This window comes from Perognathus longimembris, chromosome 6 (genome assembly GCF_023159225.1).
Source record: "Perognathus longimembris pacificus isolate PPM17 chromosome 6, ASM2315922v1, whole genome shotgun sequence".
Classification (NCBI taxonomy): domain Eukaryota; kingdom Metazoa; phylum Chordata; class Mammalia; order Rodentia; family Heteromyidae; genus Perognathus; species Perognathus longimembris.
In genome coordinates this window covers 4,075,873-4,090,563 of record NC_063166.1, presented here as the reverse complement: position 1 = coordinate 4,090,563, position 14,691 = coordinate 4,075,873, and the positions used below count along the sequence as shown (strand labels likewise).

Here is a 14,691-nt window from a genome sequence, read left to right as displayed (position 1 = left end):
CTTAGGATTGGTTGACGGCCTTTCCACCCTTGACGGACAGCTCAGGCCACCACTCACAGCCCCTAGATAGGTGCACTACACCCCTCCCCTTCCTGCCAATCTTTGACCTGATTGGCTCCTGTGCCTTATTTAATAGATGGATCAACCTCCATAAACGAGACTTTGCACTGACTTAGTTCCCAGGCTGTCTGTTTGTCCTCCAGTGAGGGAGGGCTGGGTGTGGGCGGTCTGTCAACTCTTTCCTCTTCTTGGCTAGCTCGGTCGGGGCCTATTTCCCCATCTCTCCCGCAGGTTGGGAGAGCGTGGGGGGCTAGAGACACCGACACAAAATAACTGATTACTTTTTGTGCAAACCTAATTTTAAAGGTGTGCTCATTATGGAAATTTCGCTTTGTGGTAATTTCTTATGTGGCGTTATTCTGGACATAGTGAGATACTGCATGAGAAGTACACACATGGAGTTGGTTATACTAGTTCTTTATTTGACAGTCTATTTTCCTTAAAAGGCGGCAATCTTTGCATTCCTTTTTAATATGGCAAAGCACGTGCAGTCGGGACAAATATGAAGTCACAGTCTCGTCTTCCTTTAGCATGCTGCAGCAGGAGTCTTGGTGCCCGGCTTTCAGATCAGAACTTTTAGCCTGTGGTGACTCAACTTCCAAACTTCTCAACTTGATTTAATGCGTCAAGGCTACATGTTTATAGCAAAGCTCAAATTGTCATTGTTGGTGGCGCCAATTTAGCTACAAATTGCAGTATGAGATGTGTGTTGAAATCTAGTGGAGAAAGAAGTGCTATCCCTTGTTCCCAGATTTGTGCTTAGCATCCCTAAGCTTTCCCCTGGTAGGCCACGGCTGCAGGATGCCGCCCTTGTTTCCATGGAGACCGGAAAGGGGCAGGCTGGGTAGGTTAGTGGATTTTGTCTGGGCACAGGCAGGTGGCCTTGCACTTCTCTACCAGCGGTTTGAGGTTACAGCCAAATTTCTTCTTCAGGGATTCGCAGTTGCTCAGGAGATCTTCATACTCACAACCATTGGCTGCAATGAAAACAGGCTTAGTTACCATATGGCCATTGTGGTAACAAAGCCATCTATGTGTTCAACACAGAGGGGAGAAGGTAGGAGTGGGCTAACAGGGTCACTCCAGGCTGAGGGGCCCTTGTAATGACAGTAGGGCCCTGGCAGGGGGTGTGGCCATGTCACAGGCTAACCCAATACATTTTTTGAATGTAAATCCAGTGATCAAGTTTTGGAATGAATCAAGCAACTTTTATCCCTCGGCAAGCAGAGTGAAAAGAAAGCAGGCACACCTCCACACCCACAGAGTCTGATAGGGACAGCCACTAGTCACAGGGAGCCACGTGAAATGGATTAGCAGCTTGGCTGGTTGCCGGTGGGTCAAGCTGAGAACCCTAGCTAGGGAGGAGGCTGAGCTTGGAGGATCACAACACAAAACCTGCCCAGGTAGGAATGTCTGTGAGATTCTTAGTTCCCATTAACCAGCAAAAAGTCAGAAGTGGAGCTGTGGCTCAAGTGGCAGGGTGCCAACTTGGAACGCAATAGTTAAGGGAGAGTGTCCAGGCCCTGCGTTCGAGCCTCAATACTAGTACACAAAATTATATTAAACATTTTTTAAAATTAAACTTGTCTTGATCTTACTAGCCCTCTTTGGAGCAGGTAGAGGTCAATTATTTCTGTGGGCTCTCTCTCTCTCGACTTCCCCTCACTGGGGGGGAGGGGCTTGTCCGCCCCTTCCTGGGTGGCCCTTTATCGCTCTCACGTGGGAGCGATGGCCACAGGTAGCCTCGCCTCTCTCTCGACTTCCCCGACAATTTCTCTCACTGCTAATTACAGAATAGGATAACTTTGTCTCAATGCTTTCCTTCTGAAGAAAGTTATCTTTCTGGATGGATGTAAAGTGGCAGATGTATTAAGATGCTTCTTTCCTCCAGACTATGTCTGGGTGGACATCATGCACCTCAAACGCAATAAACTTCACACTGCCCCCATCCTGCTGCCATCTGAAAGGTTGGTTAGCCTTGGATATGAACTTCCTGTACTCCCCACCCTGACACATGCGAAATCTGAGGGAAGGGACCCAGCAGCTCAACCATGTCACCCGGTAGCGTCCTTTCTCGAGCTCTCAACCTGCCAAGACTCAAACACTGTGCTCCTTTTCCCCTTCAGGGGTTTCTATATTGCTTGATGTCACTATCGTGAATCACAGCTGCACAAGTGAGCCTGGAAGAATGGCAGCTAAGGGGAATGCACTTGAAAGGTAACAGTCCTAGTGAGCAGGCCAGGCCTGCTCATTCAGAATAGTTTTAATAAAACTCTCATCACCAGAGAAAGCCTATAATACACACACACACACACACACACACACACACACACACACACACATTTGCCAGTAGGGGTTGAAGTTAAGACATCACATTCTTGCTAAGATTGCCTCCTTGTGGCTGGCCCAGCCCAGTGTTGGCTGATTAATTTATGGGGGCGCCATGGATGCAGGCTGGCTTCAAACCACAATTCTCTTTTGCTCAGCAGCTGGGCTGCTGGCATAAGTCACTGGAGTCCACTTGCAATAGTTAACCTTTTCTTCTTTTACTGCTGACCGTTGATAGATATGAGCTACCTACTAGATGATCTTTTGTCCACTCCTTTCCAATAATATGAGCCAAAGCTATGTACAGATTGGCTCTTGTCATTATGGTGTTCACAAACTACTATCAAATTCCACAGCAAATGATCAATCGTTAAGGCAAACAGTACGGTTCTACTTACACTACAGTAGATGAGCATCATGAACTCATTGGTACAAAGAAAGTAATATATGCTGAGATGTAACATCATCTTTAGGATTATACATTTTGATTTTTCAAATGCAACCTTTGCCATATTAATTTCTTAGCAGGCGGCATTTATTGGTAATGTGTGGGGGAGTTGCAAAGCTAAGGTCATTGGTAGACTTACTGCATAGTCCATTTTCACAGTTATTGGGGCAGCTGGCACAAGGTGTTCCTTCTTGGTATGGCTTAGTCTTCTTACTCGGCAAATTTCCACTGAAATATAAAACACAAATGTTTTGCTGTTTGGTATACCTGGGTGGACAGCACTGACCAAATACACAGAGTTATTTATGGCTGTTTGTAGTGATTTCCCAATGTGTCAGGCAACAATCCAAGTTAAGAAAGTACTTCACAAACAGACCTGTCTCTGACCATGATTTCACAGGCTGAATAAACAGAGGTCACTGAGGTCTGAGGGTCTTTGGAGTCGACTTTGATATTTCAATACTCTCATCACCCAGTGGTGATGGGCAAGTGGCTAAGCCATTGCACCCATAGGTCTTGCTAGGGGCAAAGCCCTTACCCTTAAAAAGGAGGGTGATCTGGGGGTTTATGTCTATGATAAAGAAAAACACTCAGCATTCTTCCCCATGCTGTGATGGAAATATGAGAAAATGCCATGATTTCTCTCATATAAAAAAAATATCCATCAAGCATGTATTTTTCTGTTGGATAAATAGCTGTGTGTGGTTAGGAGTTTGTGTTTAGCAAGTCATTTGAATCACTTGGGTTTTGGAAATACATTGAGTGTATCCTGAAATGCCTTAGAGACACCAAAGGATGTCTTTTTGCTAATAATAACCATTATGAGTATTTAAATATATAATATGTATATACACTTATATGTTTGTACATATGTTTGTACATATGTTATATGTTTGTACATATTAGTGTATATACATATTATACAGAGAGAGAGAGAAAGAGAGAGAGAGAAGACATAACTGAAGCCACTGTATGCCTCCGCTCACTATTCGGTCTGATGTTTGCTTAGATTGCAGTATGAAATTAGCAAACACAGATGGTGTGAGGTCTAGAGAAATACACATAACACCCTTGGTCTTAGGAAAATGGGATTGCGAGAAATGACATTATTTTTTTTTTTTGCCCATCCTAGGACTTGAACTCAGGGCCTGAGCACTATCCCTGGCTTCTTTTTGCTCAAGGCTAGCACTATATCACTTTAGCCACAATGCCACTTCTGGCTCTTTCTATATGTGTGGTGCTGAGGAATCAAACCTAGGTCTTCATACATGCGAGGCAAGCACTCCACCACTAGGTCACATTCCCAGCCCCAATGACACTGTTTTAAAAAAAAGGAATGAGAGCTTCTAGATTTATATTCTGGTCTCTGTGAAGTGAAAAGTGTGTCAGTCTTAAAAGAAATTTCCCACAAAAGTATTCTCCCTTTTGTCCCCTCTCTATTCTGTTTTCATTACAGAGGAGCGTTTAAACATCTGACTGTAGACTGGATGAGGAGCGGCAGACTCTCTGGTGGATACTTACGCAGGGCAATACTGGCAGACATAGTAGTAATTCCATGTTCCCTTAATGAGACAGTGGGCTACTCCACATCCAACTTGGTAACTTGAGTACCAGGCAAGCTAAAAGTGAGAATAGACCAAAAAAAAACAAGGGAGGATGCAATAAAAATACAAATAGAAGCAAATGTTCCATGAAGATATTCCTGTCATAGTTGGAGTCATGTGCTCTGCAGAGCATTTACATCATGGAACCAGGCATAAGCTTTTATAACACCTCAGTTGTTTTTTTTTTAACATGTTTTGTGCCCATAAACTGACATCGGAGACAGAAACCCCTCTGTACAACTACTTATTCAATACAAATATAAACGTAACAAAATGTAAATAATGAAGAAAGAGAAACACTATGTTTGTCAGATCCATTCACCACTTTCGCCATTTGTAGTATAGGGAAAACATGGTACATGTATGCGTCTCTGCCAAGAGCTTTTGAGACTATGGACATGTGATAGACCTGGAAGAAGGATCAGCCAAATATCAAGGAATTGTGCTTAGCTTGGAACTGTAGGCTGAATTTGAGCCATGTGGGCACGAGAGGCATCCTATATTAGCACCATTTAGGCCAAGGTATTTTGGAACCACACCACTTACCTGAGTATAATGTCCAACCATTGCATTGGGAATCTTGGGTCCTATGCCATAGCTAAAGTTTGTGCTTTCATTGAACCACTTTTGGATCACATATGACCAAGATCTCCGGACAGGGGACCTCGAGAGATTCTCTCCGCATTTTGTTCCTAGGAAGGAATAGGTCATTTGTGAGGGAAATGAAATGGTAACCCCCATGACAAGGTGCTGCCATTCAGAGAGGCGCCAAAACTGCTAACTGTCCCGATATGTAACACTGATGCCTCCTTTATCAGTTCTGAAACAGCTTAGTAGATGGAACTGCTTTACACATGGAGGATGAGGGGACTCCATTCTTTAAAAATGCTATCCTTCCATGCACACTCGTATGCTAAGGAAAGGACAGACTTGTACTCTCTCACCCCCGCCCCCGCCCTATGCCCTCTCCCCTTTCTAGAGATTTTTCCATAAATGGGACCTTGAAAATAATGCTTAGTGGTTGTGAGGGCGGGGAACAAAGGTGTTTATTTCAGGCAATCTTTAAGAATCCCCTGGAAGCTAAATGACAGCAGGAAGGAAAACAACTTTTCAGAGTTTATGTGTCTTCCCTGGTCAGGAAATGGGAAAGCAAGTCTGCATCTTCCACAGAGTTTTCCCTAGATGTTTGTAGCCTCACACCCAATGTGTACATTTCAGTAAAAAGGAAATGCTGGCTTTACTGTGCTGCCTAATTGCTGTTGTTTCCTTTAAGAAGAGATAGCTGACTACACTTGGATCTTGAAGCCTTACTTCGGACTTCCCATGCATGGGGTCACCTCTCTTGGTAATTCTCTTCTCATTGTCTCACCAGCATTACTGAGGTACACAGCAACAATGATCTAACTTCCTGTGGGGCTTGCCCATATATACTTATAAAATTTTTGATGATGTATTTTGTGTAAAATTCCTGCATCAAAGTTCTTGATCCCATCATTTTTTAAAAGATCATTTCTATTTTTAGAGTATTCCTCCTTGCATTACTTGGAGTCTTTATGCATTTACTCTGCAAGTGAATTCTGCATATATACTATACATTTTTTTCTATGATCATTTTTGATATTTCAGGATGTTATTTTTTAGAGCCAAGCTCAAAATATGAAGCATAATTCAGTATTTTAGTTCATTTTGATAAAATATCATTTCATATAATCAGAGATAATGCAGTATGTTATGTGAACACCAAAACTGATTTTGAAACAGCAGCTATGCCATATCATGAAAGAGTGGTGGTTAGAAATCAGAAAACCCTAGACAGCACGAGTGCTGTATGCTCTTGAGCAAATGATTTTTATTACCCAAAACTTGGTTTCTAATTTAAAAATTATAAAGCACACCATGTGTGACCAGCTTTGCTCATGAGCTGGCAGAGAGAAACAGATGAATAATTGCATCCAAGTTATTTTCATAGTGGAAAGGACAAATATAAATTTGTTCTCACCATGATTAGCTGTTTGTGTGCATAGAGACCAAATGGTCAAATGACTTTACAAAGACAGAAGCATAATTATCCTTGATGCATGAGGTTTTCTTCACATAATACTTTAAAAAGCCTATTATTGCAATTACTCAACACATATTTGCTGATTTACATACTGGTTTTTCGATCCTCTTTATTGCTGTGTTCAAAAATACATATATTTGCCCACTTCTGTGCATTTCGAGATGCTTCTAAGCTCCATTGCTAGATGTAAAAGAAAAAAAAATTACACAATGAAAACTGTACTCTGACTGGTAGGCGCATTAGTACTGTTTTACAACTTCTCTGTAACTAGTCTCTAACATTCTTTGCTATTAGAATGCAGTTTTGCAAAAGGGTGACTACTAGGAAGGTGGGTGGGGGTAGGGAATGAATCAGGGGAGGGGGTGCAAGGATGAGTAGGGGGTGACTACGGTCTAAGCACATGTGTACATGTGTGAAAATGTCATCGTGAAGCTGGCTCTGGTGGCTCACGCCTGTAATCCTAACTACTCAGGAGGCTGATATTGGAGGATTGCAGTTCAAAGCCAGAAATGGTGCTGTGGCTCAAAGTGGTAGAGTGCTAGATAATGTCATATTGAAACTCCTTACTCTATACAACTAACATACACCAATAAAATGCATTTTTGCTAGTGTTTTTTCGCACCGTTTACTAATGGTAGTTTCCACATGAGGAGAAGGCAGTAGAGAACATATCTAAGCTGTCACACATCAAATTTTTGACTATTTATAAAGCTATACCTAGCATTTAAGCAATGGTGCCACTCTAAACATTGATGAATATGTAAAATATTCCATTTTTTCATAGTAAACTGCTCTGGATTATTCCAACCATACCTAAAGCCTATTTCGTTCAGTGGGAAAATAGACTTTACTAGGTTGACAAGTATTTACAGGTATGACCTGGAAAGTAGTTCTTCCTTTAATACTGACACTAATCCTGCAGAAAAGAGGACAGTATCTAGATTTCAAACTCAGAATGAAAATGTGTATTGGCTTCTCACTGGATGCCCAATGATTGACTCCTAATTCTATGTTTCCAGTTTAATAAAATATAACATAACATATAATGTTAATCAAATACAGTATTTAACCATCGATTTTAAAGGAAACATAGTTCTCTCCACAGAAGAGTTGAAATAAAATAGTATTTCAGAGACAGAACCATGGTAAAGCACCAAGTTCCTGCTCCGCCCACTACTGGCCCAGCCAATCCACAGGCCTGGCTCTTACCATCTTCAGCATGTTGCTGGCCCGGGGTGAGACCGATCTCCTCAAGTCATTGTGTTTATTTACGATTTCCCTTTGCACTTGAGTCTGATTGGTTAACAAAGCAGTAAAAGCTGGGTCCTAAAGGAAAAGAAGATGTTATTTTGGGGGAAAAAATATATATATTGTTGGAAATGACAAACAACTGTAATTAAGAAGATTCAAGAGGTAAAAATAAATCGCCTTAAAAGTTCGTAATAGCTACCAGGACTGTTCACACAACCATTACATTATCCGAAGGAATATTATCTGGTTCCGTCACAGTGTGGAACCATCAGGATTCCAGTGGTGCTGATCCTCCGAAGGACCAAACAACAGTTCAACAAAACGAATGCCGGGCACTGGAAACAGATTTTGTCTGTGGAAGGAGGGGGGCTACAGGGAGAAATCCAGAAGAATGGTGAGAGGAAGGGTGGGTCAATACATAGTCTACATCCGTATGTGAACCATGGCACCTAAGGGTGTGGATGGGGTTAGGCGGATGGGGGAGAATAATGGAAGGGGTGACAATGATCAAGATGCATTATACTCATAAACCGGCTTGTGCCACTACTTAAAGATAATAATGGCGATGATAATACCTCTATTTTTAAGTAGTTGTAGTCAAGGGTTTTGTCCTCAGTCTCAGACTGGTCTTTAGGAGCGCTCCTTAGCCATGCAGGGCTGCTGGCTGCCACAAGGGGCAGCCCTTCCCTTCTTCTCTCAGTCGCTGGGCTCTGGGCCCTCCACCTTCCCCCCCCCCCCACCACCACTCCCAATGCAGGCTCTTTCCTCTTCTGCTCCCCAAACCACAAAGGCGTCACACAGCTCTGGAAGGATCTTCCCTTGTAACCTCACCTTGGCCTCTGTGAGTAACGCTGGGAGCAGCATGGTAATGAGAAACATCAGCATGGGGAGAGCAGCCATGGCTGGAAACTGAAAAAGCAGACAAAGGGCTAACATGAGCACAACATGAGACAGAGAGGGAGGAAGACCATGTCGTGGTCTAAATTAGCCCCACGGGACACGCTGGAGACAGGTTCACCTATTGTAATCCCAGAGCGACAATAATCCATTGAGGAACAACTTATGGTGGGAAAAGGTTTTATTTACAACCTGAAACCCAGTACCAGAGCAGCCTTCCATCTCCACATGCTAGCCTGCGACTACCTTGTCCTGGGCTAGCTACTCAGAACCCAGACATGAGACCTGTCCTGACCTGAACTCTGAGCCTCCGTACCTTAATCCTCAACTACCTCAGCGGCCAAACCTCCAAACCTTCAGAGGAGGAAGCTTCCTTACTACAGGTCTCACCTATCCTCAGGCTTTAAGCCTCAAGCCTCCACACGGACTTTAGGCTACCAGCCTCAGGCTGCAGATTCTCCCCCAGGCCTCAGGCTCTGGACTCTCCCCCAGGCATCAGGCTCCTGAATCCCGCTATGACCTCAGTTTCTAGACTCCACCTCAGGCCACAGGACTCTGCCTCAGGCCTCAGGCTTTGGACTCTTGTTCAGGCCTCAGGTGTGGACTCCTGCTCCAGACTCAGGTTCTGGACCCTACCTAAGACCTCAGGCATAGAATCCTCGTAAGACCTCAGGCTTGGGATTCTTCCTCAGGCCTCAGGCTCCAGACCCAAGACCACCTGTTCCTCCTGATGGCTGGGTTTGGCTCCGCTCAGCTCCTCCAGCAGCTCCTACCGCCGGCCTTGCTTCACTCACCTCCTCCCTCCTCTCTCTTCTCTTCCCCCAGCTGCTGAGGCAGCCTATATATACACTCGAGGCTCTCAAGCCCCGCCCCCTCTAATCGCCATACCAATTTGGAGTGCCACCTTGGCTGTTTGGGTGGGAGGGACTTCCCAGGCTGCCCCTCCCTTACTGTTGACCCAGACTACTGCCAGGAACCCTCCTAGGTGCTCCACAGTCATGCAGCACAGGGTGGGATTTCCCAGCATGGTGGTGGGACATTACATAACCCACAATGTAGTGAGTACTGGGGCACTGGGCAGTTGGGGCTGTGCTGTGCCAACCTTGCCTTTAATAGGAGCAATGAGAAGTAAAATGAGGAAGGTAATGAATATGCTTGGGGTACAGCTCTAGGTGGTAAGGAAATTACACCTTCTGTTTACTACACTGTTCTGTTACCATTTCCGCTGCAGAAATGAAATGAGGTATAAGCAAGATTCCTTCAGCATGGTGCTGGCTTTTGTCCTGCACCTTGGTTTGGGGGGAAAGTTTCTTTCAGTGGGTGCCATCGCTTGATTTGCTGTTCTCTATCAAAAGTAGAACCATGGCTCCTTAATTTACACTCTACTTCACTCAAGATTGCTCTCACAGGTGGTGGTGCTTGACTCAAAATAGTAGAGTACTAGCCTTGAGCTGAAGAGCTCAGGGACAGCACCCATCAACTACAAGGAACAAACTGATATCCTCACCGATTCCAGTTTGTTCAGTTCTTGATGGTCCACAACATCAAGGTCATTTGCATTATTTTTTGGTATCTCACTGTGCCTATTGACATTACTCAATCACAGAAGCCCTAGGACCTTCAGATGAATTGACAAGGACATTCAGTTTAGGAAGCTCATCTTTCTATCATCTGCCATAGAATCTTTTCTCAGTAAATAATGTATTGGTGGGTGAGTTGTCTCTTCTGCTCTCTGGTAGCCTGCTGTCCTACAAAACCATTGGACAGCTCTGAAAAGATTTTCCACATTGAGCATGTTTGGCACCCTCTAATCTTTGGAGAAAAAAAAATCCCCAACCACTTCTCTTCATTTTTCTGGAGCTTCACTGAGTTTCAACTAGGTTTTTTTTATTTTTATTTTAATTTTTTTATTATCAATCCTTGTTCCTTATAGCCTCCTGATTCAAATGATGTGGGAAAGGAATGAAAGGGAAAGGAATGGACATTCACCAATAAATCTGGATTTTTAAAAAGTGCCATATTTCTAACTCTCATACCTTAGTAAGTTTGCTTATATTTTGCAGGTAAGAATTCTATGGCTTGGATTTGTTCACCTGGGCTACTGCCAAGTTTTGAAGAGGTGTTGGAAATTAGGCTTTTCTGAGTTATGACTTCAAAGTTGATGCACTTTGAAAGAGACATAGACTCAACTGGGAGAAAAAAAGTCATTGTTGCATAGTAGAGATCACTTGATCTCACTTTGTTCTTTATTCTGGCCTCAGGAAAGACTAGATCTACATTAAGGCCTAAACTTATCTACTAACAGCGGCAGGCGGGGTGGGGGGGGAATCAATGATGTGGGAAAATAAAGCATATAGAGATAGCCATACTTTTTCAGTTTCTCTAAAGGTAGTTATTATCATTATAAAGTCAGGCAAATGAGAAGTACTATTGTGTACTTACAGGATGAATATAAAAGTCATTAATCGTAAATTAATATGGTAATTTGAACAACAGCACTATACTTTAACTTTAAAAACTATTGATAACATTCTCATTAAATTGTATCCATTTTAAGCCATAATGCATGATAAACTATTCACATGAGATTGTATAACCACTTACTGTTAGTTCTGAGAGCAGGATGGAATATCTGCTTTCTCTGTAGGAAGGAGAAATTTGAGGAGACAGAGGGTAAGACGAGCACATATTTTAAGCTGTACTTCTGACTGCACAAATACCAGTTAATACCCTTCTGAAATATTATTTTTCATGTCAGCAGCCTTAGTCTCATTGTCATTCATCTGATATATATTATCATTTATTTGGGTTCCACATTGGTTTTTTCCCTTTATTTATTTATTTTCGTAATTTATTTATTAATTAAACACAAATTTTTTTGACAAGGTGTTGTGCAAAAAGGGTGCAGTTACATAGTAGGGAAGTGTGTACGTTTCTTGTGATATCTTACACCCTGTTTTTCTTTCCCTTCCCTAGGTCAGGTAGACATATATACAATACACAATGTACCAAGAACATATATAGTAGCCACGTGGCCTATGCCCAAGAAAAGTCGCCTAGGGCTTTAAATGTAATGTCGATATTAGACAATATGTTGACAGTAGTCTTATATGAACGTACATACATAGATTTTGAGCTATTGTATTCCACTGAGAGGTCAATTTTTGACCTTTATATTTGAGTAGTTTTTTGGTTTCAGTTACATAATGTTGGGTCGCTACCCCAATCCTGTGGGAAATACCATTTGACATGCAGTACTGCCTTAGCTGTAGGTTTCTTTGTGATGTATTTTCATTGTCATTGTGGCTTATGAATTTGTTGATTTCATCTTTAATTTGGTCTGTGGCCCAAGTGTTGGATAACAGTGTGGGGTTTAGCCTCCAAGAATGTGTATAGCCTCTGTGGTAACCGTTGTTATTGAGGGTTACCTTTATTCCACTGTGGTCAGATATAATACATGGGATATCATCAATACTTCTGTATTTGCTGAGGTTCTTTGTGTGGGCTATGACATGGTCTATTTTGGAGTATGATCCATGGGCTGCTGAGAAGAAGGTGTATTGGGTCTCTGTAGGGTGGAAGATTCTGTATAGATCTGTAAGATCCATTTGGGATATGGTGTTACTTAGGTCCTCAGCTCCCTTGCTGATCCTCTGGGTGTTGGATCTGTCTCTTGGAGAGAGTGGGGTATTAAAGTCTCCCACTATGATTGTGTTTGGGTCTATGTTGTTCTGTAGTTCTGTGAGAATTTGCTTGACATATGTAGGGCCTCTTTTGTTTGGTGAGTATACATTTATCACCGTGATGTCTTCATTCTGGATTTTTCCTTGTATTAAAATGTAGTGACCGTCTTTGTCTTTTTGGGTTGATTTTAATGAAAAGTCCAGCTTGTCTGAGATCAGGATGGCTACACCTGCCGTTTTTTTTTTTTTTTTTTTTTTTTTTGGCCAGTCCTGGGCCTTGGACTCAGGGCCTGAGCACTGTCCCTGGCTTCTTCCCGCTCAAGGCTAGCACTCTGCCACTTGAGCCACAGCGCCGCTTCTGGCCATTTTCTGTATATGTGGTGCTGGGGAATCGAACCTAGGGCCTCGTGTATCCGAGGCAGGCACTCTTGCCACTAAGCTATATCCCCAGCCCACACCTGCCGTTTTGGTAGATGCATTTGCTTGGAAGATCTTGCTCCATCCTTTCATTCGGAGCCTGTTTTTGTCCCTTGCTGTAAGGTGGGTCTCTTGTAGACAACAGATGTCAACTTTTTGTTTGCGGATCCATTCTGCCAGTCTGCTCCTCTTTATCAGAGAGTTTATACCGTTTATATTCAAAGAGATCAAGGATAAGAGTGTTTTTTCTCCTTCCATTTTTTTTTTTTTAATGTTCACATTGTTTGCATTTTTTTTCCTTTCTTCAGTGAGTTTTTTTTTTTTTTTTTTTTTTTTTTTTGGCCAGTCCTGGGTCTTGGACTCAGGGCCTGAGCACTGTCCCTGGCTTCTTCCCGCTCAAGGCTAGCACTCTGCCACCTGAGCCACAGCGCCCCTTCTGGCCATTTTCCATATATGTGGTGCTGGGGAATCGAACCGAGAGCTTCATGTGTAGGAGGCAAGCACTTTTGCCACTAGGCCATATTCCCAGCCCCTTCTTCCATTTTCTTGTTGGGATGTTTTTCCTCTTTTTTTTTTTTTTTTTTCTTGTCTTTAGTGATCTGCTCTTTCTGTTGGGCTCTGGCTATTGTAGTTTCTTTCTGTTTCTGTCTGTGTGTCCTGTATGATTTCTGTTGGGTGGGATTCCCCTCTTAGAATTCGCTGTAGGGCTGGTTTTTTATTCACATACTCCTTTAGATCCTCTTTGCTATGGAAAGATCTGGTTTTCCCCTCGAATGTGAACTCTAACTTCTCTGGATATTTTATTCTAGGTTGGCAGTTGTTGGCCTGTAGAACTTGGATGGTGTTCTTCCACTCTTTTTGCGCATAGTAGGTTTGTGTGGAGAGGTCTGCTGTTATTCAGATAGTCTTCCCATTGTAGTAAATTTCTTTCTTCGCTTTGGCTGCATTCAAAATTTGCTCTTTATTCTTGAGATCTGAAGTCTTGAATATTATGTGCCTTGGTGTGGCTTTTCTGGGGTCTGGCCTGCCAGGTGTCCTATAGGCTTCGGTTAACTGGATGGGGTCCCTTCTGAGATTGGGGAAGTTTTCTGCAATAACTTTATTGAAAATATGTTGAAGCCCTCTGCTCTGGTATTCAGCTCCTTCTTTTATTCCAATTATGCGCAGATTATATCTCTTGTCTTTGTCCACTAGCTCCTGGATTAGTCTGCCCTGAAGCTTCACCGTTTCTTGGAGTGTGGTAATTTTTTGGTTCTTATCGGCTGCATCATCGTCCAAGAGAGAGATTCTGGATTCCATATGGTCAATTCTTTGTGCTGTGGATTCAATTGCGGAGTTTATGGATGTCAGAGAGCTATTTATGGTTGCCAGATCAGCTTTGATCGTGGAAATTTCTTCCTTTAAAGAGTTGTATTTTAAATCTATTTTTTCATGCCTTTCACTTCTCAGGATGTTAAGGTCTTCTTTAAAGGAGGTATCCATTTTTGCTTCCATTTCTTTCTTGGCTTCCTGGATGTCCTTCAAGACTTCCACTCTAAACTCCTGGAATTGTTTTCTGATTTTGTTTCTGACGCTTTCCATCATTTCTGTTAACATGGCCTCATTTGCTTTTTTATTCTCCATCTCCTCTTCAATCGTGCTGGTTTTTGGAGCTGGCGAGTTGGCTTGCCCTTTGATGAACTGTGTTATATTTCTTTGTGATTTGCGCATCTGGAGATCTGTGGGTGGTTTCTCTGGTTTGGCTTTGTGCTGGTTCCCGCTGGTCCATCAGTGGGAGCCTTGTGTCCTGGTGTCCTGGCTCTGGGTTTGGGTTTGGCTGTTGAACCTTGCTTCCCAATGGGTGAGCATGACCTCCTTGGTTTTTGCTGAGGTGGTCACTATCCCTGCTCTTGGGGGCCGGTAGGTTCTGTGTCTTTCTCTGCGGGACAGTGTCCTGCCGTT

General features: G+C 42.9%; 1 protein-coding gene across 1 annotated transcript; it reads right to left on the bottom strand.

The window, feature by feature from the left end:
- Window positions 1-909: 909 nt before the first annotated feature.
- Window positions 910-8,653, bottom strand: LOC125352496 (cysteine-rich secretory protein 2-like). The gene is made up of 7 exons (XM_048347639.1): window positions 8,585-8,653; window positions 7,712-7,828; window positions 6,595-6,682; window positions 4,987-5,132; window positions 4,358-4,455; window positions 2,976-3,064; window positions 910-1,037 (listed from the first exon to the last, which is right to left on the bottom strand). Exons 1-7 carry the CDS (start codon window positions 8,651-8,653, stop codon window positions 910-912), a joined length of 735 nt encoding a protein of 244 aa, XP_048203596.1.
- Between the last annotated feature and the right edge of the window lie 6,038 nt (window positions 8,654-14,691).

What these genes read in the sequence shown, in the direction of transcription:
- LOC125352496 (XM_048347639.1), bottom strand. Translation starts at nt 8,653, where the DNA reads ATGGCTGCTCTCCCCATGCTGATGTTTCTCATTACCATGCTGCTCCCA. An exon ending in TGGTTGGACATTATACTCAG is followed by an intron (nt 4,456 to 4,986) that starts GTAAGTGGTGTG and finishes TCTCACTTTTAG; the next exon opens with CTTGCCTGGTACTCAAGTTA. An exon ending in CTGTGAAAATGGACTATGCA is followed by an intron (nt 1,038 to 2,975) that starts GTAAGTCTACCA and finishes TTTTCATTGCAG; the next exon opens with CCAATGGTTGTGAGTATGAA.